We start from the raw sequence: 25160 nt of genomic DNA on the forward strand, positions 1-25160 counted from the left end.
GGCAGGTGCCGCGAGCGCAACAGGCTGGGGCCCCGCCTCCAGCTACGCGGTCCTTATCCCCAGCCGCGCCTGGGACTCTGAGATCCCCCCGCTAGGCCGGTCCGGAGAAAGCAGTCTGCTCGGCGTCTGGATCCGGCAGAGGTCCCTTTAAGACTGCGAGGCGAGCCGGCGCCCGCGGGGCCCAAGGCAGCGTGGGGTCAGTGGGGAGGCCCCGCCTAGGTGGTGAGCAAGGCGGGACCGCAGGGCACAGCTCCTGCGGCTCTGACCAATAGGAAACCGACTTTGCAGCCGCGCCGCGCGTTGATCTTCTGTTTCCCAGTCTGAGTGGGACCGAGAAAGGAGGCGCGCGGGCGGGAAGAAAACACGGAGGGAGAGCAAGGCGACTTGATTTTCTGCTTCTGTGGCCGCTTAGACAATGTGAAATGAGCGGGCGGGCTGTTGCAGGGCTAGATGGCACAGAGTTGGTTCTGAGTACGTCTAGGGAAACCGAGAACTTTAGTTCCTGAGGAGGATTAGTAGAGGAGGGAGGTCAAGTGGAAAGGGATTACGTAACCCAATCCCTGACTTCTCCCTACCTCGTCCCCTTGGGCAGAGGGTAAACTGAGGCACGCAGAAACGGAACTCGGAAACCAGACCTGAGATCATTGATCTCTCGAACCCCCCTTCCCAGAATGAACGTGATGATCCCCAGATTGTGCTAATACCAGAGCATCCCTGACACGCCCCCCCCAGCTCCGCCCCGTCCCCCTCCCCCCCAATGCGGAGGAGACGCAAGTTCTGGCGCGGGCGGCGACGGCTAGCAGTCACCGCCTCCTACAAGTGCCAGAGCCGGGCAGGCAGCGCGGAGGCTGCGGTGGCAGTGGCCGCGGAGCTGGCCCTGCGGGGCCCCTGGGGGGAGGGGGAGCCGTCAAGCCCCCGCTGAGGCCGCCGCTGCCGGGCCTCCCCTCCCCCCGGGGCGGGCGCCATGCGGGGGGGCCCGGGCGATGCGGAGCGGCGTCAGCGCTGGGGTCGCCTCTTCGAGGAGCTGGACAGTAACAAGGATGGTCGCGTGGACGTCCACGAGTTGCGCCAGGGACTGGCCCGGCTGGGCGGGGGCAACCCGGACGGCGGAGCCCAACAGGTACCCTCGCAGGGACCCCCTCCTGGCTCGTGGCGCTGGAGCCCCGCCCGCGCAGGGTAACCCGAGCCGCTGAATGGAGTGCCGGGAGCAGCCCGGGAGTGCCTGTGGCTGGACTCCTGGACCTGTTCCTAGCTTGGGCGTCCTTGTCCCCTTCCCCCTGCCCGCCCGTGTCCGGGCCTAACGGGCTCGCTCAAGACAGGACCACCGAGGCCCCAGGCCTGCAGTTTCGGCTGCCAAACCCGTCCCCCTCCTCCCTCGGGGTGAGGGATGTCTGCCTGGGAATGGGGCCGCGTGCGCTTTCCTGCCCACTGCCCAGGACACACCCTCCTCTGAACTCTTTGCACAACCCAAGACACAAGGCCTGCACCCACCTCCAGGAGACACACCCTCCCCAGCCTCTGTGTTTACATTCCCTTCCCTGTCCTTTCCTGGGCTTGGCTCTATGCCCCAGGCTGTCCCAGCCAAGGACCCAATCCTATCCGAGGCCACCCTCAGCTGGGGATGCACCTATCAAAGCAGGAACTTGACCCCAAGCCCGTGCATGTGTCCCCCCACACCTGGAGGCCCAGATGCCACTGGACTGTCTCCATAGCACCCTGAGACCTCCAGTCAACCTCCCACTTTACAGATGGGAAAACAGAGGCCCTGCAGATGTTCAGTGTGGATGTGTCATTGCCCCACATTGCCCAGTGCTGTCTCCAAGGAGAGCTCTTGAAACTGCCACGTGGACAAGTTCATATAAGAGATAGCTGGAAGAACAGGCTTTCAGAGACAAGAACCCAAGTCCACCTACTCACTTCCCAGCTCTGTAACCTTGAACAAGTGACTTGACCTTGGAGAGCCTCGTTTTGCTCACCAGGAAAACTGGACAACCGCTGTCCACCTCACAGACCTACCTTGGCCTTGGGTATCTTGTTGAGGAAAGAGATGATCAAGGGAGGGGGTGACTTCCCCGCCCTGGTCCTCTAGGTGCAGGGCTGGGGGAAGGGGGGACCTGGGTTCCTGGGGCATAAGCTTGTCTTGCCTCCTCCAGATTGGGGGAGCAGCTTCCCAGAACTCCTTCTGGCCCTTCCCCCCTGCCAGGGCATCTCCCCTGAGGGTGACGCTGACTCAGATGGCGGCCTTGACCTGGAGGAGTTTATCCTCTATCTGCAGGAGCGGGAACAGCGCCTGCTACTTCTGTTCCACAGTCTGGACCGGAATCAGGATGGTGAGGCCAAGGGATGGGGCTGCGGGGGCCCTGGAGATGCCAACAGGGTTAGAGCTGGCAGCGCTAGGAGGAGGGAGGGCCGCTTCTCCCTGATGACTCACACGCTATTTTGGGAGCTCTCCTCAACCCCAGCTAGGTGGTTCGGGGCCCAGCCGGCCTATCCCACCTCCTTTTCCTTCTGGGGTGGGATGCTATTATTTATTAGTCTTATTTCCTGTGGGACAAAGATCCCCCCATATGGCTCCTGGATTCCCTATGAGACAGAGACACCCCCATCGCTTTTTCTGGGTGTCCAATATTGCCTCTCAACCCCCTGTGGCATAAGGACCCCCATAATTATCCCTGGATTCAATCCTTCATTCATTCATCAAACAGAAGACCCCCCCCAATATGGCCCAGTCCTACCCCTCTGATCCCAGTGGGTCAAGGACCCCCCCAACACTGCCACAAACCTCACGTTGGGTTCCTGGATCCGCTGGTCTTCTTCAATATCCCCATTCCAAGCTGTCCTGGTCCTCCATCTCAGGATCCCTACACACACACTTCCCCACCTCGGGCCCCCTCCCCAGGTCATATCGACGTCTCTGAGATCCAGCAGAGTTTCCGAGCTCTGGGCATTTCCATCTCGCTGGAGCAGGCAGAGAAAATCCTGCACAGGTGAGTAGCGGGGTGTCCAGAATCCCAGGTAACTCAGGTCCCCAAGATCCCTCAGCCACCTTGAGCCTCTGAGCCTCAGACCCAATCCCAAGGCAGTGGAGCTGAGATCTTGGCCCAGTTGCTTCCCCTGTCTGAACCTCAGTTTCCCCCTCTGTAAAATGGGGAGCTCCCAGTGCCAAGGAGCTCAGTCTACCCCCCAAATCCACGAGAACCTCACTCAACTCACCCCTGGACCCAGGCACTGGTTCTGTCCCACCTGTACCCCTCCCCCTGCAGCATGGACCGTGATGGCACCATGACCATTGACTGGCAGGAATGGCGTGACCACTTCCTGTTGCATTCGCTGGAGAATGTGGAAGACGTGCTGTATTTCTGGAAGCATTCCACGGTGAGGTGGGGAGCGGCTGTCCCAGCCTGGTGGTCGGGCCCTCTTCCCCAGGGCATGGGGGGAGGGGCTGGCTCAGGACTCTAGAAGGAGGAGCCACTGGGAGCAGCCGAGGACTGAGGCTCTGCTCTCCTCTTCCTCCATCTGGGGCTCCCGGGACCCATCTGGGGAGGTCTCTGCCAGCTGATGGGGACCCTTCAGACTTACTGTGGGGCCTCTGGGGGTTCAGGGAAGAAAGGGCTCACCAGATGGGGCATCTGGTCTCCCACCCTCAACCACATGGCTCTCTTTCTGCTGGTTTCTATTCCCCTCAATAAAGGATTCTGCTGCTGAAAAGACAAGTTAGGAAGCCACTGTCTTCAGAGGGTCTCACGGGATCTACCGGAAGTTGGGAGGGAGGAAGTGCTCTGGATTGCCACTTCCAGGGTGGGAATCCCTGAGTGATGCATCTGGTAGGATCTGATGGCATCTGGAGGGGTCCATCCATGGGATCTGCTGAGATCCTCTTGGGAGATCCAGAGATTCCCACCCTGGGGGACCCATGAGGGGCTTGGTTAAGAAGTCTGCAGGGGAAGGATGCTAGAGGGGGGATGATCTCTGCGGGGGAGACCCCTGGGGATCTGGTGAGACCCCCCAGGAGGGATCTGCTGGGCTCCATATTATAGGAAGTCCCTGGTAGGATCTTGTGTGGCCCTGGAGGTATCTTCTGGAATTCTTACGTGGGAGACCCTTGGGTGGGATCCTTCGGAGGGATCTGATTGGCTCTGGAGGGATCTTTATGGGGCAGGGGCTTGTTTGTTTTGTTGTGGTTGTTTGGGTTTTTTTGTTGTTTTGTTCTGTTTTTTTGGCTGTGCTGCACGGCTTGTAGGATCTTAGTTCCCTGATCAGGGATCGAACCTTTGCCCCCTGCAGTGGAAGCGCAGAGCCCTCACCACTGGACCACCAGGGAATTCCCATAATATATATATTCTTTTATATCCTCTTTTATTTATTTACTTTTGGCCACACCACGCGGCATGTGGGACCTTAGTTCCCCAACCAGGGATCGAACCCATGCCCCCTGCAGTGGAAGCGTGGAGTCTTAACCACTGGACCACCAGGGAAGTCCCCTGTAGGGTAGAGACTTGAATAGGATGCTTTGATGGGATTTGGTGGAGATCCCCAGGAAGGATGTTGTTATCTTCTGTGGAGACCGCGGGGCTGGATCTGGTAGGGATCCAAGAGGGATCTCTTGGGCTCTCCAAGTGAGATTCACTGGTGGAGTGGGATTCATTGGTGGGCACCCTGGGAGTCATGGGCGAGACGCCCCAGTTTAGGGCAGAGTTGCATCCCCCCAGCCCCACTGGGGCATGACACCCCCAGCCTCTGCATCCCCAGGTCCTGGACATTGGCGAGTGCCTGACTGTCCCGGATGAGTTCTCGGAGCAGGAGAAGCTGACTGGCATGTGGTGGAAGCAGCTGGTGGCGGGTGCGATGGCGGGTGCCGTGTCCCGGACGGGCACAGCCCCCCTGGACCGCCTCAAGGTCTTCATGCAGGTAAGGGGCCCTGGAGAGACCCACCCCCTTCCCTAGGCCTGGACCCCTGGAGGGGTCCCCAAAGCCACCCGGTCTTCCCACCCAGGTCCACGCCTCCAAGACCAACCGGCTGAACATCCTGGGAGGCCTACGGAGCATGATCCAAGAGGGGGGCGTGCGCTCCCTGTGGCGTGGCAACGGGATTAACGTGCTCAAGATTGCACCTGAGTCGGCAATCAAGTTCATGGCCTATGAGCAGGTGGGGGCAGGCATGGGGAGGCGTGGGCTACAGACATGAGGATTTGCAGGATTGGCCTGGGGGCGGGGGATGTCTGCAGGTCCCCAGGAGTGGGCATCTGCTCCCCTTCGGGATGCACCCAGGAGGAGGACAGCAGAGGGAAGGTCCAGGTGCACTGAAGGCCCGACCCCTGAGGTCCCGCCACCTCTGTGTCTCCCTCTCAGATCAAGCGGGCCATCTGGGGGCAGCAGGAGACACTGCATGTGCAGGAGCGCTTTGTGGCTGGCTCCCTGGCCGGTGTCACCGCCCAAACCATCATTTACCCCATGGAGGTGAGAAAGAGGGGCCCTAGCAGAGGCTCCGTTGCAGGGCTGGGGGCGGGCCTGCAATAACCATTTCACTCCAAGGTGGGATAAGCATTGGGATTATAATGCTTTGCTTCTTCTTGATTCAGACTGTAGCTCATTAGAGCAATGCTCCTTCATGTGTAGCTGGTCTGGGTATCACGGTTTGAGATGTGACTTCTGGGGACAGTAGTGTTGGTTTAGCTGTTTAGATAACAGTTGTGGGGTCCAGGCATTTATGGATATGACTCGTCTAAGGATACTGGTTTCCAGGATGCTTGTCCCCGGGGGAATCATTTCTAGGTGAAACCATTTTTGGAGAAATCATTTCAAGTTTCAGATTGTGCCAGGCATCACTGAGGATTCTGAGTGACGGAAAACTCAAATCACATAAATGAAGTCCGGAGGTGAGCAGTTCAGGGATGGTCTGGTGGCTTCAGAGTGTTAGAGACCCAGGTTCCTTCCCTCTCTCTTGTTCTACCACCTCAGCATGTGACACCCACCTCATGGCCTAAAATGACTGCTTGTGCTCCAGTCACAGCATCCACGCTCCAGCCAAGAAGGAGGAACAGAGGAAGGAACACCTCCCTGCCTTTAAGGATGCTTTCTGACAGCCTTGCATACCTCTTCACCTTCTGTTTCATCAGCTAGGACTCAGTCACATGGCCACACGCCTAGGGAAGCTGAGAAATGTAGTCTTTATTTCCAGAGGCTGTGTTCTTGCTGAAAATAGCAGTTTCTATTGATAAGGGAGAAGGGAACAAGATATTGGGAGATGGCAGTGGGTGCCACGTGCAACTCTGATAGGCGTAACCAGTTTGTAGGTATAGAGTTTGGGGGTAGAAGAAGATTCAAGGACAAGTGGTTCTTTTATTTATTTATATATATATATATATATATATATATATATATATATTTATTTATTTATTTGGCCACATCAAGCAGCATGCAGGATCTTAATTCCCCGACCGGTGATCAAACCCGTGCCCCCTGCAAGGGAAGTGCAGGGTCCTAACTATTGGACCACCAGGGAAGTCCCACAAGTGGTTCTTTTAATTCAGTTATTCTCAGGGTATCTCCATCTAGGAGGTACAATTTCTAAGCGTCTTCATTCCTGGATGTAGTGATTCCGAAGGCAGCTTTTCCAGGGATAACCGGCTTCTCCCCAGGTACTGAAGACACGGCTGACCCTTCGCCGGACGGGCCAGTATAAGGGGCTGCTTGACTGTGCGTGGCGGATCCTGGAGCGAGAAGGGCCCCAAGCCTTCTACCGCGGCTACCTGCCCAACGTGCTGGGTATCGTCCCCTACGCGGGCATCGACCTGGCCGTCTACGAGGTCTGTGGTCCTCCCTTCTCTGGGATCTGCCCTTCCTGTGGGGCTGGATCAGTCGACCTCCCTAGCTAGGGGTGGAGAAGCAAAGCACCATGGGCCTTGGGATCCCGGGGAACTCCTTCAGGCATTGGACCTCCCCCCACTGCCCCGCCACTCTTCCACTTCCCACCGCAAGAACCTTCCATCTGTACTTTGGCCTTCCCGGGTCTCAGGACATGTGAAAGTCAGGGACCACTCTAGCTCACAGAATCGTGGGAGCAGGCGAAGATGAGCTTCAAAGATGCCCATCCCCCCAAAAACGTGGGTCAGACGCACCTCCACCTCCAGGCCAATATCTTCTTCAAGGCCATTTCAGTCATTGCCGCCGCCATAAAATCCATACCCCATGACCAGCATCTCGGGGCCTTTATCAGGAGAAGCAGGAACTGGGAGTTTTTGCTGTTTCTCTTCCAGGGACCTCATCCATTGCTTTTCCCTTCTCCTGGTGGGATCACCAGGTTCTCCCAATTAGCACAGCCTCAGAAGTTCCCAGGCATCCCCCCAATCTTTGTATCCAGCCCAGCTTCATGGGCAGGCAACCTGTAGAGTCACCAACTCAGAAGGGCTCCACACTTAGTTGAATGCTTTGCTGTCAGCCTCTTGAAATTCTTAATAATCTTTGAACAAGGAACCTCCCATATTTTTATTTCGCACTGGGCCCCGCAAATGACGTAGCTGGTCCTGATCTAAGATCCCCGGTACCTGCCATCCATACCTGCCCTACCAGCACCCAGCGTCTACGAAGCCAAGTGAGACAAGGCTTCATTCATTCGTTCATTTATTCATTCATTCACTCATTCACCCGTTCACTTAGCAACTATGTCCTAAGCATCCGTGTGTTCTGGGTACTGTGCTGGCTGCTGCATTCAGGGAGTACAACATAATTCTTGTCCTCCCGGGACACCCCTCCAATGAACAGAGAAGTCAGTCAACCAGCAAATAAGTAATTTCAGGTCCTGAAATGTTCTCAGAAGATAATAAACAGGACGTGCAATCGAAAGTAGCCATGGGCAGGAGGGGGGCGTGTCTAGGAATGTCTCTGAGAGGTGGTGTTGGAGTGATGAGTTGAATATATATCAGGAGGGTGTGTGAACAAGGGCACAGCCAATGCCAAGGTCCAGAAGCAGGAATGAATATGGCCTATTGGAGGAGTGGAAGTCTTTTTTTTTTTTTTTCATTATGGTTAATAACAAGACATTGAGTATAGTTCCTGTGCTATACAGTAGGACCTTGTTGTTTATCTATTTTATATATAGTGGTATATATCAGCTGATCCCGAACTCCCAATTTATCCCTCCCCACCTCGACCTTTCCCCTTTGGTAACCATAAGTCTGTTCTCTATGTCTGTGAGTCTGTTTCTGTTTTGTAGATAAGTTCATTTGTACCATCTTTTAGATTCCACATATAAGTGCTATCTTACGGTATTTGTCTTTCTCTGACTTACTTCACTTAGTATGATAATTCTAGTTGCATCCATGTTGCTGCAAGTGGCAATGTTTCGTGCTTTTTTATGGCTGAGTAATATTCCACTGTATATATGTACCACATCTTTATCCATTCATCTGGCAATGGACATTTAGGTTGTTGCCATGTCTTGGCTATTGTAAATAGTGCTGCTATGAACATAAGGGTGCATGTATCTTCGAATTATAGTTTCATCCAGATATATGCCCAGGAATGGGATTGCTGGATCATATGACAACTCTATTTTTAGTTTTTTAAGGAAGCTCCATACTGTTTTCCATAGTGGCTGCACCAATTTACATTCCCTTCAACAGTGTAGGGGGGTTCCCTTTTCTCCACACCCTCTCCAGCATTTATTATTTGTAGACTTTTTAATGATGGCCATTCTGACCAGTGTGAGGTGATACCTCACTGAAGTTTTGATTTACATTTCTCTAATAATTAGCGACACTGAGCATCTTTTTACATGCCTGTGGACCATCTTAAATGTCTTCTTTGGAGAAATGTCTATTTAGGTCTTCTGCCCATTTTTTGATGAGATTGTTTTGTTGTTGAGGAGTGGAAGTCTTGAGTGGCTGGAGGGAGCTGAAGAGTCAGCAAGGACTCAATTGATCATGAGTTTGGGTTTCTCCTAAATGTGATAGGAAGTCATCAGAGTCATGAGCAGAAATAAGACCTTATTCTGCAACCTTATTTCATTCATTCTTCACCCCAAAAGGGAGTTCGGAGGTCTAAGAAGTTTGAAAAGCCCTGTGCCCTCTTGGCATTTCAAGATCTAAATTAGTCCCTTAAAGGCTCTGAAAAGTCCTGCAGAAAAGTGATTTACCTTTTTTTTTTTTTAAGCCCAGTGTTAGCCATACTTTTCCAGTCATCAGAACCTCTTTTTAACAGAACTGCTCTTAAAAACACCTATTTGGCAAATGCAGCTCCAGCCCCAAAAGGCGGCTATTAAAATTGCAAAGGCAGTAATGGTAAACGATTCTCATTTGCCCCTTCCATGCCCAGGCCAGACATCACCAATCCATCACAGCACTGAGTCCCTCTCAACACAGTTCCAGGCAGCCATTACCAATGCACTGGAATTGACTTAGGAAATGAAACCTATGAGCAATTCCAGTCCCAAGGCCAAAAAGAAGATCCTGGATTTACAGAGGCCTCACAGAAGGCTTCAGAAGGGATTAGCCAAGGGCACAGCTCTGGACTTGGGGGTCACTCTGAATGTTGATTGTCACCTTTATCTTGTGGCTTTGGGCAAGTAACTTCTGTTGAGCCTCAGTTTCTCATCAATAAAATGGGGATCGTAATGGTACTTGTCTTAGTTGGAGGTCTTCCAGAAGCAGGGATGGGGGGCAAGTGGTTTTGGGGGGAAGTAGTAAGACAGGGAAGGGAAGGCAACCGAAAAGTATCATGCTTTAGTATTAGTTTCCTAGGGCTGCCCTCACAAAGTGCCATAAGCTGGGTGACTTAAAACAGCAGAAATTTATTGTCACAGTTCTGGAGGCTAGAAGTCCAAAATCAAGGTGTCAACAGGGCCATGCTTCCTCTGAAATCTGTAGGGGGTATCCTTCCTTGCCTCTTCCCAGCTTCTGGCCTTTGCCAGCAGTCCTTGGCGTTCCTTGGCTTGTGGACGCATCACTCCAGTCTCTGCCTCTGTTGCCATGACTGTCTTCTCCCCTATGGGTCCTTTTTCTTCTTCTCCTCTTCTTCTACGGACACCAATCATATTGGGTTAAGGGCCCACCCTACTCCAGTATGACCTCATCTTAATTCATTATGTATGCAAAGACCCTATTTCCAAATAAGGTCATATTCTAAGGTTAAGACCCCAACACATCTTTTTTTTTTTTTTTTTTTTGGTGGGGGATGCATTGAAACCCATAACGGTGCATTATCAAGCAAGATACCACAGCAGACAGGTGGAGCTCAATCCTGGTGGACACCTCCGGGAGAAAGTGTAGAACATGCCCCCATCAGAGAGGCAAGGGAGCTGGGGTATTGATACACCAAGTCAGTCATCATTTGAAGGTTGTTTCTGGGGGTGCTGATTTCCTAGCACTGCCCACCTGTTCCTGTGTACTCAGAGCAGCCTTGCCTGGGACCAGATAAAATCCTCAGGCTGAGCCATGGATGCTTGGCCATTGGAGTCGGCAGGTTTGAGCTGAAGTGGTGAGGGATAAGGGCGGGGTGGCCACCTTGGAGATTGTATGAGATTCCAATGGCTGCTGTAACAAATGACCACAAACTGTGGTTTAAAACATCACAAACTTATTATCTCACAGTTATGAAGGTCAGAAGTCCAAAATGCGTCTTACTGGGCTAAAATCAAGGTGTCAGCAGGCTGCTTTCCTTTTGGAGGCTCTATGGGAGAATCTGTTTCCTTACATTTTCCAGTTTCTAGTGGTGCCCACGTTCCTTGGCTAGTGGCCCCTTCTCCATCTTCAAGGCCAACAGCATAGCATCTCCCCCACCCCGAGATCTCTCTCTCTGTCTCTCTCTGATCTCTGTTTCTGTCATCACATCTCCTTCTCTGACTCTTACAAGGAGACTTGTGATGACATTGGACCCCCCTGGATATCCTGGGATAATCTCGCATCTCCAGATCCTTAACTTAATCCCATCTGCAAAGTCCCTTTTGCCACGGAAGGTACCATAGTCACAGATTCCAGGGATTAAGGCAGGAACAGTAGGGGGGCTGTTATTCCACATACCAGAGAGGGTCTAGGTGAGGTTTGAGTGAGAGCATGCAGGTAAAATGCTTGGCTAACACCAGCCATCACGGGATACAGAAGCCAGCCAGCAGGACCTCTGAAGCCAGGGTCCTGGTGTCACCCACCTCCAACCCACCCTCCTCCCTTTTCCACCCCTGCCAGACCCTGAAGAACCGGTGGCTCCAGCAGTATAGCCACGACTCGGCCGACCCGGGCATCCTCGTGCTCCTGGCCTGCGGCACCATTTCCAGCACGTGCGGCCAGATAGCCAGTTACCCCCTGGCCCTGGTCCGGACCCGCATGCAGGCCCAAGGTGAGGCCTGGGTGGGAGGAGGAGGTAGGGAAGGTCTCACGACTTGGGTCCACCTTCCCATCCCCAGCTCCTCCCCGTGAGAAGGCAGAGTCCTGGGCTGGGATCCTCCTGGATTTTGATGGCCTTGGCTAAAGTCCCTACTTTTCTCTGGGCCTCAGTTTACCCTTTTGTGACATTGGGATGGGAGCCCTTTACCCTAAGTAGGAGAACAGATACAGCCAGTGCCGGAAGATCATCCTAGCCATCTCAGCCGGGAGGCAGCTTTCCGGGCTGGTAACTTGAGTTCTAATTTGCAAGGCTGGGATATAGTGAGGTCAAGGAGGAGCAGGGCCAGGCTACAATTGTTTTACTGTATTTCTCTGTATTGCTCTTTTGAGGTTCTTTTTTCTTTTCTTTTCCCGCTACTATCCCTGAATCTTTTTTGAGAATCTCCTCGGGGATTTTAGCATTTGTGTTTTGTGATTTTTGCCGGGGGTCATCCGTGCATAAGACAGATGTGGTCCTCCACCCTCAAAGACCTCCCAAGTTGGAGAGGAAGGAAGATGGTGAATAAATCATTCCACAATGAAGTGTGGATTTAGGGTTGAATAAAGGGGAGAAGGAAAAGCTGGACTTAGACAGGGGTGCCAAGGAGGGCTCCCCTGAAGAGCTGGTTTGGAATGGAGGTTGGAAGGTTGAGTAAGAGTTAGCTGGGAAAAGGGAGAAGGAATTGAGTTCCAGGAAGAGGAAATTTCTGTGCCCTCTCCCACCTCCCCCTCCGCACATAGCTGCTCTGTTTCTAGTCATCCCCAAACTTGGGGCCTCCAGATTGGGGTGAAGAGATGAGCAGCCAATTCCAAGGCCAGTAGAAGTCCCAACTCTGAGTGGTAGGTCCCACTGTTAGTCTAACCCTCCTCCCTCCTGCTGCAGTGGCCACCTGGCTCAGCCCTGGGGGGGAGTGGGGGGGAGGGGGAAGTGAGAGGGGGACCTTTGGCCTTACCTGGCCTCCCCACCCCCTACCAGCCTCCATCGAGGGAGCCCCCCAGCTGTCTATGCTGGGTCTGCTCCGTCACATCCTGTCCCAGGAGGGCGTGCGGGGCCTCTACCGGGGCATTGCCCCCAACTTCATGAAGGTTATCCCAGCCGTGAGCATCTCCTACGTGGTCTACGAGAACATGAAGCAGGCCCTGGGGGTCACGTCCAGGTGAGGGACCCAGTGCCCACCCCTCCCCCAGATCCCTCACCTCCATCATGACATCCCCCACACCTCGGCCACTGGAGACTGAGGGCCCAGCCAGTGGATCCCAGGTCCCCCCCCCCCCAACGCATTCAAACCACAGGATCCCCACACTTCATCCACTGGGTCCTGCATCCCCACACCCCAGCCACTGGTTCCCACGTTTCCCTCTCCCCCAACACGTACTGAGTCCTGGACCTCCATGTCGTAACCACTGGATCCCCCGCAACCCAGCTAATGGATCCTGATACCCCGCAGCACATACCCTGTATCTAAACCCCCAGACCCCAGCTGCCTCAGGCACCAGATCCAGTGTCCTCAGGCAGTACTGGATCCTAGATCCACTGGCAGATCCTAGATCCCCATGCTTCAAGTCCTGGATCTCCAAGCTCGGCCACTGGATTCTGGATATCAAGAAACCTCAGCGCACCGGACCCTGACAGTGCAATGCCTAGGTCCCGGGGCCCCGACCCCCTCCCTCCAGCCACTGGATTCCTGAATCCCTTTACCTCGACACTGGGTCCTGGATCCCTCTGCTTCGACTCCCGGATCCCCACATTTCAACCATTATACCCTCAGCCACCGGATCCCAGATTTCCAAGCCCCGACCCACCAGATCCTCACTCCTCAAACCACAGTCACGAGAGCCCAGTGGCAGAGGAGCGGGTGCTGGCGACTGCAGCTGTTGGACCCCAGATCCCTTCACCGCAGGCACTGGGTACTAAAACTTCATCCATAAGAGGCAGACCCTACCACCTCCAGGCACTGGATGCCAACCCCTTAACCCCTGGTTTCTGACCCGAGTCCTCCCAAGCACTGGATCTTGAACGCTCAGACCCCCCAGTCTAGCTCCCAAAGGGCCAATCGGTATCCTGGATCCACGCGCCCCCGTCCCAGACACACACCAGAGCCCGGAGACCTCCCCCCATGGCACAAACCCCATAGTCTACGGAGCCTCCAGGAAACCCAGGTCTTGGCCTCCCAGCTTGAAAACCTACGGGACTTGTCCACTGTCCTGACACGTCTCATGCCGGCCGCAAGGGGAGGAGTTGCCTCTCCCAGGCCCTGCACAGACACTGGACCCCCTACCTCCCCAGCAAAGCCTGGACTGCAGGGAAACTTCTCTCTCAAATACTCCCCCAGCAGGACCATGTCTCACACCCCCTTCCCACTGTCTAGGCTGATAACAACCCCCAGAGCCTGGGTCCCTCTGGAGGATCCAGTCGCTCTTTCTTAGGGGCTGGCAAGGAGGCAATACAAGGCTGGGGACACATTAAGGGGACCGCACACATCCCCCAGCACTGCCAGCCCCTCCCCAGACTTCAGAGTTGGAAGCCAGGAGCAGCTTCCCTAAACCCAAGCAACCAAGGATGCAAAACAAACCCCAAACTCCCCAGTCCCCCAAATTCATTCCAGGTCTATTTTTCTACCGGAGAGGAGCAGACATCCCATCCGCCCTAATTCCCAGTACCCCCACCCTGTATATTCCGCACTTTATATTTGGATTCTGAGCTTAGGCTTATTGGGGGACCCCTCCATTCCTTCCAAGTCCTTGGGGAACCCCATTAAAGGACTGTAAAAGAAGAACTTGGGTTGGGGGGGGTACGGGACGACCCCCCCAATGCTTCCACCTCCCCCACCTACACCACTCCCCACCTCCCTGCCTGTGTGTGTTATTTCAAAGGAAAAGAACAAAGGAATACATTTTCTAAGCTCTTTCATTGTGGTTTTTCCTAAAAGGGGGTGGGTGGATGTGGGACCACCTCATACCATCCACAGGGAAAGGACATGGGCCGACTTCCATTCTACATTGTTGCGGGAGACCAGGAAATGACTCCGTGAGCCTCAGTTTCCACATCTGTAAAGTGGGTGTGGGGGAAGGTCCACATTCAGGAGCACTCCTAATTTTTCCTGTATTTTTTGTAATTACACAAGTGTGTCCTTTTCCTTGGGCTGCTTAAAAAGTTACCACAAACAAGGGGCTTAAAACAAAATTTTTAAAAATATTTTCCTATTGTGGTAAAATACACGTTACATAAGATTTACCATTTTAACCAATTTTAAGTGTACAGTTTTGTGGCATTAAGTCCATTCACATTGTCGTGCAACCATCCCCACCATCCACCTCCAGGACTTCCTCATCTCCCCAAACTGAAACTCTGCCCCATTAAACACTGACTACCCATCCCCTCTCCCAGCCCCCGGCCCCCACCATCTACCTGCTGTCGCTATGGATGTGACTCCTCAAGGGACCTCTTAGAACTGGAATCATGTAGTATTTGTTTGCCCTTTTGTGTCTGGCTTATTTCACTGAGCATCGTGTCCCCAAGTTTCCTCCATGTCGTAGCAGGTGTCAGAATCGCCTTCATTTTTAAGGCTGAATAATATTCTATTTTATGTAGGGACCGTCTTTTGTTTATCCATTCATCCGTTGATGGACACTGGGGTTGTTTCCACCTTTTGGCTATCATAAATAAAAGACAACAGAAATTTATTCTCTAACAGTTATGGGGGGTTGAAGTCAAAAACCAAGGTGTTGGCAGGGCCATCTGAAGACTCCAGGAAAGGATCTGTCCGTGCCTGTTCCTAGCTTCTGGTGGCTGCCCACACCCCTTGGTGTTCTTGGATGTTAGACCCATCACTCCAATTTCTGCCTGTCTTCACGTGATCAAACTTTTTCCTATGTGGACCGTGAGAGTCATTCTCTAAGATGTCCCCCTCTGATCTTTGACTCTTGGTGTTCACATTCTTGTGTAATCTCCTCTGTCATTGTACCAAGGCAGGTCTGTATGACCAAGGGAATACAGCAGAAGTGATGGTATATTACCTCCAAAATTAGGTTATAAAAAACATTGAAGCTACCATCTTGTTCATGTTTTAAGCTGCTATGTTTGGGGAGGGGAGGTGATTTGTAGCAGCAGTAGCTAACTGATACATATACACATATATAGATATGATTTTTCACACACCCAGATAAGGGATCAAGCCTTGCTAACTATTTTGTATTTTTATTTCCTTTGAATTCATGATCAATGCCCAGAAGTGGGATGTCTGGGTCAAAGGATATGACTATCTCAGGGTCATGTCACTGGAAAAATTGTATGCAATATACACAGCTACCAGCAAGGAATTAGCATTACCAGTTTTAATGCAGCCATGTCAGCATTGAGTATTACCACTTCATTTTATTTAATTGTGCCTGTTAACATTCATTTTCTTGTCCACATTCTTTTTTTTTTCTTCCAGTTTTGTTGAGATATAATTGACATACAGCACTGTAAAAGTCTAAGGTGTACAACATAATGATTTGATTTACATGCATAATGAAGTGATTATCACAATAAGTTTAGTGAATATCCATTATCTCATATTAAAAATTATCTCATTAAAAATTAAAGAAATAGAAAAAAATTTTTCTTGAGAACTCAGGATTTACTCTCTTTCATATATAGCATACAGCTGTGTTAACTATATTTATCATGTGTACATTACATCCTTCATACTTATTTATCTTATAACTGGAAGTTTGTACCTTTTGACCACGTTCATCCAATTCCCACTCTTCCCACTCCCTGCCTCTGGTAACCAGGAATTTGATCTCTTTTTCTATGCATTTGTTTGTTTTTGCAGTGTAATTGACCTAAACATTATGTTAGTTGCTGTTATACATTGTCCACATTCTTTTAAACCGTTACACTGTGTTTGGGATTTAGGAGGCTCTGCTGACATGCAGTGTGACATCAGACAGGCTGCTTTCCCCTTTCTAAGCCTCAGTTTCCCCACCCACACTTTAAAGATGTCCACTGACATCTTTAAAGGGAAAAGAACTTACATTTATTAAGCAAGTACTATGTACCCTCACTCTGTGCTAAGCCCCCCTTAATGTATATATGTGTTGAACACTTACTTTATGCCAGACCCAGTTCTGGACATAGGATACAGAAGTGAATGAAACAGACAAAGATCTCTGCTCTCATAGACCCTATATTCCAGTGGGGAGAGAGGAACAAGAAGTAACACAAGTGAGTGAATATGTAGCAGTGTAGATAGTAAAAGTGTTATGGAGAAAAACAAAGGAGGGAAGGGGAATGAGAAATACTGCAGGGCTGAGTTTAAATTTTAAGTAGGGTGGTCAGAGAAGGCATCAGGGAGAAGGTGATGCTTGAATAAAGAAGTAAAGATGGTTTTAAAAAAAAAAGATTTGGGAATTCCCTGGTGGTCCAGTGGTTAGGACTCGGTGCTTTCACTGCTGTGGCCTGGGTTCCATCCCTTGTTGAGGAACTAAGATCCCGCAATCCACGCAGCATGGCCAAAAAAAAAAAAAAAAAAGAAGGAGCCATGGGGATGTCTAGGGAAACAGCATGCAAGACAGAGTAAACAGCCAGTGTAAAGGTCCTGGGGTAGTACCATGCCTGGGTGTGTTGGAGGAACAAGGAGGCCCATGAGGCCAGTGTGAGTGATGGGGAGAGAGGGAGGAGGTGAGGGCAGAGAGAGAACAGGGCAGGTTCTGCAGGGCCTTGTGGACCAAGGGGAGAACTGGGGCTTTTACCCAGGGGAGGTGGAGCCTACAGGGCTGTGGGCAGAGGAGGGCGGGACCTGACTCAGGTGCTCACAGGCACCCTCTGATGGCTGCTGAGGGGAGGACAGACTGTGAAGGGCGAGGGCAGGAGCTGGGGGAACTGGGGTGATGGCCACTGCACTGGTCCATGTGAGCGACGATGGGGCTGGACCAAGGTGGTGGCCACGTACATGGTAAGAAGCAGCCAAATTCTGGATATACTTTGAAGGTTAAGCCCACAGGATTTAGTGACAGACTGTGTGTAAGAGAGAAAGGGAGGAATCAAGGATGACATCGAGGGTTTTGATCAAACAACTTTGAGGATGGAGATGCTCCCAACAAAGACTCTCATTGGATCCTATGACAACGCTATTTGGTAGAGTTACTCATTACTTCCAATTTCCAGCTGGGGAAACTGAAGCTCAGAGAAGTAAAGCAGGTACCCCAAGGTCACACAGCAAGAAGTGTCTGAGATGGGATTCAAACTCAGGTCCATCTGACTCCAAACCTATGCCTGTCTTACTTCGGGGACTAACTGTGTCTCTCTCCCCCAGAGCTCCAGAGCCTTCCCATTCTCCCCCACTTCCATCTCCTCTTGCCATGACAACGAAACATAGTGTGTTAGTTTCCTATGGCTGCTGTAACAAAGGACCACAAACTTGGTGGCTTAAAATATTATCGTGGAGGTCAGAAGCCTGACACAGATCTCACTGGGCTAAAATCTAGCTGTCAGCAGGGCTGGCTCCTTCTGGAAGCTCCAGGGGAGAATCTGATAACTGGCCTTTTCCAGCTTCTAAAGGCCACCTGCATTCCATGGCTCGTGGCCCCCTCCTCCATCCTCAAAGCCAGCAGTGGCCAGTAGAATCTTTTTCACAACCAGTCCCTCTAACACGGATGGTTCTGCCTCCCTCTTCCCCGTTGAAGGACTCATGAGATTACATTGAGACCCTGTGGTTAATCCAGAACAATGTTTCCATCTCCCCATCAGCTGGTTAGGAACCTGAATTCTATCTGCAAATTTAATCCACCCCCTACCCCTTGCCGTGTAACGTAACACGTTCACATGTTTAGAGGGATTGGGATGTGGACCTTTGGTGGGCGGGGAGACACTCACTCTGTCTCATATGCAGTGAGCTCACAAGGGCCTCTGTGACCTCACCATCCCCTGGGACCCAAATTTACAAGATGCCCCTCCCACATGGTTGCTGGATGGGCAAACTACTCACCAAGGATTTGAGCCTAAGTGTCCTGACCCTCCAGCTGCCATGGGAGCCCAACCTGAGGAAGGTCAGAAGCCTTGCTCGAGGGTCCAGACCCTGTTTAAGAGGGTCAAGTCCTTACTCACCAAAACCCACCCCCCTCCTTGAACCTGGGCTGTACCCATGTATATGGGTACATGTTTGGGCATGTGCCTGAAAGCAAACTGGAGCATCTCCCAACACAGCAGCTGAGTTCGGGCACCATGGGCCTCCCAGCACCTCCAGCCAGGACTGCAGGGGGAGAAGGCCACGCCGCCCACCCCCCCTGCACGGCCCGCTCCTCTCCCAGCAGACCTGGATGGAATGCCACCTTGAAGCAGTGGGGACCGGGTAGGCCTTGGACTGGGAGGGGGTCCTGGAGATGTGTCTGGGGATGGAGCTCCAGCCTGGCTGAGTGAGGGCGGGAGCCGGGTCTGTCCTGCAGGTGCTGCACACTGGAGAGCAGCTGATGGTCCCCATGGCTGTCCTGGAGGTAGATAATGAGGGAGCCTTGTGGAAGTTTCTCCTCTCGGGAGCCATGGCTGGGGCGCTGTCTCACACAGGCACGGCCCCTCTGGACTGTGCCAAGGTATACATGCGGGTGCATGAGGAACATGGCGTTGGAGCTGTTGGGATGGGGATGGGCGGAAGTGGAGCTGATGGAGTTCAGGATGAGGGTGAGGGTGTAACCGGAAACAGGTACGAGGGTGGGGTGGGGACAGGGGCTGGAGTTGAGAAGATGGTACCAGGGACAAGGATGGGGTGGGGATCAGAGAACCGGGTACGGGGTCTTTGAAGACAAAATAGGACTGGAGAGGAGGAGAAGATGAGGGTTGAGATGGGAATGTGAGTAGGTGTTGGGTTTGGGTCTGGGTCGTTTTAGAGAATTCTATGACTAGTGAAGGAAGGCATTGAAGAAGGAATGGGGATGGGAGGGGGTAGGTTTGGAGTTGGGCAGCTGGAGACAGGAGAGGTTGAGCTCCAGGCTGGGATGGGGATGGAGATGGGGTGGAGGGCTCCTCAGAGGGCCAGGGGCCTCCGTATCCCCAGGTCTACTCCTCCAAGACAAATTTCATGAATCTGCTGGGAGGTATACGGAGCATGGTCCAGGAGTGGGATGTCTGCTTGCTATGGAGGGGCAATGGTATCAACGTACTCAAGATCGCCCCGGAGTACGCCATCAAGTTCTCTGTCTTTGAACAGGTGGGGGAATGGTCTGCTTTTCCCAGCCCCACCCTCAAGCCCTCACCTCTCCTGTACCCACAACCCCCAAAGCCCAGGTCCTTATCCAAGACATACGTTCATCCTCCAGGTCCCAGACCTCTTCCCCTGGATGAGTTTCAGGAAGGAAGGAAGGTTAGTTATTCTCTCACTTTCCTCTCTCCTGTCCCAGTGTAAGAATTACTTCTGCGGAGTGCATGAGTCCCCACCCTTTCAGGAACGACTCCTTGCCAGCTCCCTGGCTGTGGCCACTTCCCAGACGCTCATCAACCCCATGGAGGTAAGAGAATATCTGCCCCATAGAAGATGAAACATGATTAGGTGGCAGCTGCTACTGCTTCCTCCTTCCCCTCCCCCTCCTCCTCCACCTCTTCCTCCTCTCCCTCTTCATGTAAGATATGTATCAAAGTTGTAATCCGGATGGTTACCTGGTGACCTCAACACTATTTACTGAATGGGTCCTCTCCTTTCCCCCAGCAATGCCCCAAGACGCCACCATTGTAATTTACTAAATTGGGTAAATTACCTATATTTGTATATATTTGGGTTTATTTCTGACCTTTCTCTTCTTGTCGCTCTGGGGTCTCTTCATGCACTACTATCTTTTAATTTTTTTTTAATGAATAGACTTTATTTTGTAGCACAGTTTTAGGTTTACAGAAAAACTGAGCAGAAAGTACAGAGTGTTTCCATATACCTCTGGCACATATACAAAGTTTCCGCTATCATTAACATCTTGCATTTCGGTGGTACTTTGGTTACAATTGATGAGCCAATATTGATACATTATTATTAACCAAAGCCCAGAGTTGACATCAGGGTTCGCCCTTTGTGTTGTACTTGCTATGGGTTTTGACGACAAGTAGCCACTATAATAGCATCATACAAAATAAATTCACTGCCGTAAAAAGTCTCTGTACTACACCTATTAACCCCTCCCTCTTTCCCCCAATCCTTGCGGACCACTGATCATGTTACTATGTAGTTTTGCCCCACCATTTTTTCTTTTTTTGGCCGCACCACGTGGCATGTGGGATCTTAGTTCCCCGACCAGGGATTGAACCCGCAACCACTGCACTGGAAGCGTGGAGTCTTAACCACTGGACCACCAGGGAAGTCCCAGCCCCATATTTAATTTTTGAGGCTTGATATTATGTCTTATTATTTTCCATCCCTTCTCTTCTTTATCAGTTTTCCAAGCTATTCTCTGTTGAGCTTCTCCATTCAAACTTCAGAAGCAATGCACCTCGTTCAGAACACAAAATCACCTACTGGTATTTGTTTTTTACTGGGATGATGTTCAATTCATAGTTGAGTTTAGAGATTATTGCCATCCATATGATATCGGTTCTGCATATCCGAGAACATTTCCATTTGTTCGAGTCTCCTTTTTTGCCCTTTAATGGTCTTTTAAAGTTTTCTCCACATAATTCTTGCCCTTGTCTGGTTGTTTCTTTTTTTTTTTTTTTTTTGGCTGCTTTGGGTCTTCATTGCTGAGCATGGGCTTTCTCTAGTTGTGGCGAGAGGCGAGAGGGGGCTACTCTTCGTTGCGGTACATGGGCTTCTCATTGCGGTGGCTTCTCTTGTTACGGAGCATGGGCTCTAGGCATGTGGGCTTCAGTAGTTGTGGTTTGCGGGCTCAGTAGTTGTGGTGCACGGGCTTAGTTGCTCCACAGCATGTGGGATCTTCCTGGACCAGGGATCGAACCCGTGTCCCCTGCATTGGCAGGCGGATTCTTAACCACTGCGCCACCAGGGAAGTCCCCATTCTTTTTTATATATATATTCTTTTCCATTATGGCTTATCACAGGACATTGAACATAGTTCCCAGTGCTATATACAGCAGGACCTTACTGTTTAGCCATTCTGTATACAATAGTTTGCATCAGTGAAGTGTTTTTGTTTTTGATTGTTGCATAACAAATTACTGCACTCAGTAGCTTAAAATGATACAGATTTATTATCTCATTGTTTCTGTGGGTCACGTCTGGGCACTGGCTAGTCGGGTCCTCTGCTCAGGGTTTGATCAGATGGAAATCAAGGTGTCAGTTGGGCTACCAATGAACCCATCTGAGGCTTGCGGTCCTCTGCGAAACTCCCTGGTTGGTGGCAGGATTCATTTTCTTATGATTGTAGGACCGAGGTCCTCAGCTCCTGGAGGCCACCCACTGTTTCCTGCCGTGTGATCCTCTCCATAACAGTTTGCTTGTTTGAGACCAACCCGAGGGAATTCCCTGATGGTCCAGTGGTTAGAACTCTGCACTTTCACTGCCAAGGGCCAGGTTCGATCCCTGGAACTAAGATCCTGCAAGCCGAGGCACGGCATAAAAAAAAACAAAAGAAAAGAAACAACCCGAGAGTGTTTCTGATGCTTCCAATCTCTCTGACGCCTTCTGTCTCTGGCAATAGACTCTCTTTTAAAGGGCTCTCCTGATTGGGTCAGGCCCACCCAGGACGATTTCTCTTGATTAACTTAACTGGTTAGGGGCTTTATTACATCTGCAAAATCCCTTCACCTTTGTCATATCGTGCAACATGACCGAGGGGAGTGACAGCCCATCACATTCACAGGTCTCTAGGCATGCCGGCTTCAGTAGCTCAAGGGCAGGAGGAAGGCCATTAAATAGATCATGCTATCAGGGGGATGGAAATCTTGGGGACCACCTTAGAATTTTGCCTACCACACTCGGTGTGCTGTCTTTTGCACAATTGTAGAGCTGCCAATATTTTGATATTGGGGCATTTCATAAAAATTCCAGTAACTGGCTTCTTTCAGAAAATTGGCAGATCTGGCTACCTGGGGTCCACACTTGCACGGCACTACATTTGGCTGGCGTTAGGACAGAGCTGCGGCAGACCCCACCCGGCTCACATCTCTTCCCTCACCCTTTTTTTTTTTTTTTTTTTTAATTTTTTGGCCACGCCACGCGGCCTGCAGGATCTTAGTTCCCCGACCAGGGATCGAACCCGCATCCCCTGCAGTGGAAGTGCGGAAGCTTAACCACTGGACCGCCAGGGAAGTCCCTCCCTCACCCTCTTGGGCTGAGAGCACATACAGGCCGAGGCATCTGAGTTTGAAACTCAGCTGTGTGCGTTCCCGAGCAGTTTCCTCCTGTGTAGATGGGGACAGTGGCCATGGTTGGGGGTCACTGAGAGGATTAGATCAAACAAGCCACCTCACTCCTCATCCTCCCCAGGTGCTGAAGACACGGCTGACTCTGTGCCGGACTGGCCAGTACAAGGGGCTGCTGGACTGCGCCAGGCATGTCGTGGAGGAGGGCACCCGCGTCCTTTACCGCGGCTACCTGCCCAACATGCTTGGCGTCATTCCCTACGCCTGCACCGACCTGGCTGTCTACGAGGTGTGGGTCCCACAGAGGGGGGTGTCAGGGGCGGTGTGAACCCAGGCCTGTAGAGAGCTTCCTCCTGGCCTTTCTCTTTTTTTTGGCCACGTGGCATGTGGGACCTTAGTTCCCCGACCAGAGATCGAACCCGTGCCCCCTGCAGTGGAAGTATGGGGTCCTAACCACTGGCCCACCAGGGAAGTCCCTCTCCTGTCCTTTTTCTCTTGTAGATGCTCAGGTGTCTCTGGCTGAAGTCAGGCAGGGACATGGAGGACCCCAGTGGCCTGGTCAGTCTGTCGTCCGTGACAGTGTCCACAACCTGTGGCCAGAGGGCCAGTTACCCACTGACTTCGGTGCGCACCAGGATGCAAGCCCAAGGTCAGCCTGGCCCTAGAGGCGACCTCGCATGCCCCTCCCCACCTTGCCTCTGCTCTCTGAACTTTCTCATCCCCCCCAAACTGACTCCTAAACGCTCCATATCTGATCCTGGCCACCTCTGCTGACCCCTGAACCCACCAAAACTTACACTCACCCCCAAATCTGATCCCAGCCCTGCACATCACTAAAACGAACATCCAGCTCCCAAATGACTCCCACAAACCTCCTTGAATGTGACTCAGGCCCCCATACTGACCTCAAGACATATAGTCCCCAAATGACCTCCCAACTTCTCCACATCGGACCCAGCCCTCAATTGACTCCAGAAGTCAAACCGTTTCTAAATTTGCCAAATCTGACTCTGAGACATCCCCAAACTCAAAACCACCTGCTGCACTATCCTGGGAACTCCCCAAATGTGACCATCCCCCAAAGGGGCTCTCAAACCCCTAAACAAATCCTCAAACATCCAAACAGGTCCTTAGCCCACCACCCTGATCTTGAAAATGTCCCCAAACTACCCCTTAGCACAATCCCCAAATCTCTAGCAGATCTTAGAAGTTGGAATGTTTTCTAAGATGTTCCCTACAACAAATCCTGAAAATTCCTGCCCCTCACTCTCCCCAAACTGACCAATTTCCTCTAAAAGTCTTCCAAACTTCTTTCCAAATGACACCCAGACCCCTTGCTCCTGGCTTCACTGCCCCCCACAACTTTCCAGCCCACGCCCCCCTCCAGGATGCCCAGTCATCTCTGGCCCAGGCTCTGAGCTTGCCTCTGTCCCCGCAGACACCGTGGAGGGTTCAAACCTCACCATGCGTGGAGTCTTCCGGCAGATCCTGGCCCAGCAGCACTGCCCGGGGCTGTACCGAGGCATGACCTCCACGTTACTGAAGGTGTTGCCAGCAGGTGGCATCAGCTACATGGTGTACGAAGCCATGAAGAAGACCCTGGGCGTATAAGCGGTGAACTAGGCATACCCTGGGCAGAAATGGACAGGAGGATCCAGTGTCCCCTGGCCCCAAAGAACCCTCCAGGCTTGGGACCCAGGGTGGTTTTTGTCAGAAGCAGGCTGGGGGCCTGGGTCAGAAGATTCCTGGAGTGACTTCCCTGGTGGCTCAGAGTTTAAGAATCCACCTGCCAGTGCAGGGGACATGGGTTCAATCCCTGGTCCAGGAAGATCCCACATGCCACGGAGCAACTAAGCCCATGTGCCACAACTACTGAGCCTGTGCTCTAGAACCCGCGAGCCACAACTACTGAGCCCGTGTGCCACAACTACTGAAGCCCACGTGCCTAGAGCCCATGCTCTGCAACAAGAGAACCCACCGCAATGAGAAGCCCGTGCACCGCAACGAAGAGCAGGCCCCGCTCGCCGCAACTAGAGAAAGCCTTTGTGCAGCAACGAAGACCCAACGCAGCCAATAAATTAAATAAGTAACTTTAAAAAAAAAAAAAAGAAGAAGATTCCTGGAGCCTCCTCCCCAGGGTGCAGCCTGGGACTACTTTGGACTCCAGTCTGACTCGCTGTGACTTGTCCTTGTTCCAGGGCAAAAGGGTGAATGTGGAGACAACCAGGAATAAAGCGATGGTTTCTGCTGGACGTGTCTGGGATACCTGGGTCCAGGAGGGCAACTGGGGATCTGTTATACCTGGGTCCAAGAGAGGAGCTGGTTATCTGGAATCTCTGGGTCTAGGACAGAATTAGGACTCCCTGGGTCCAGCAAGAAAGCTAGGGACCTGGAATCCTTGGTTCCAGGAAGTGAGCTAGGGACCTGGAATCCTGGGCCTAGGATGAGAGCTGGGGACCCGGTATACCTGGGTCCAGTGGGTAAGCTGGGAACCTGGAATACCCTGAGTCTAAGAAGGAGCTGGG

At 52.0% G+C, this 25160-nt stretch overlaps 2 protein-coding genes across 4 annotated transcripts; both read left to right on the plus strand.

Moving 5' to 3' along the window:
- Window positions 1–795: 795 nt before the first annotated feature.
- SLC25A23 (solute carrier family 25 member 23) lies at window positions 796–14256 on the plus strand. Of its 3 annotated transcripts, none has more exons than XM_007169096.3 (11): window positions 796–1120; window positions 2204–2330; window positions 2900–2987; window positions 3264–3375; window positions 4750–4908; window positions 4994–5146; window positions 5350–5457; window positions 6639–6806; window positions 11178–11328; window positions 12331–12511; window positions 13124–14256. In XM_007169096.3, exons 1-11 carry the CDS (start codon window positions 965–967, stop codon window positions 13281–13283), a joined length of 1563 nt encoding a protein of 520 aa, XP_007169158.1. In that variant the 5' UTR covers window positions 796–964; the 3' UTR covers window positions 13284–14256. The 3 variants fall into 3 exon arrangements, with proteins under 3 accessions (XP_007169158.1, XP_007169159.1, XP_007169160.1); XM_007169097.3 differs by having other exon boundaries at window positions 12829–13264; XM_007169098.3 differs by having other exon boundaries at window positions 12884–13264.
- A 2967-nt stretch (window positions 14257–17223) lies between these two features.
- Window positions 17224–25010, plus strand: SLC25A41 (solute carrier family 25 member 41). Its single transcript, XM_057539863.1, is given in 8 exon segments — window positions 17224–18449; window positions 18452–18691; window positions 18838–18929; window positions 19391–19543; window positions 19734–19841; window positions 22760–22924; window positions 23137–23284; window positions 24074–25010. Coding segments are annotated over 8 exon segments (1161 nt in total). The 5' UTR covers window positions 17224–18367; the 3' UTR covers window positions 24247–25010.
- The last annotated feature ends 150 nt before the right edge of the window (window positions 25011–25160 follow it).

The sequence above is a fragment of the Balaenoptera acutorostrata genome, chromosome 2 (genome assembly GCF_949987535.1).
Source record: "Balaenoptera acutorostrata chromosome 2, mBalAcu1.1, whole genome shotgun sequence".
Classification (NCBI taxonomy): domain Eukaryota; kingdom Metazoa; phylum Chordata; class Mammalia; order Artiodactyla; family Balaenopteridae; genus Balaenoptera; species Balaenoptera acutorostrata.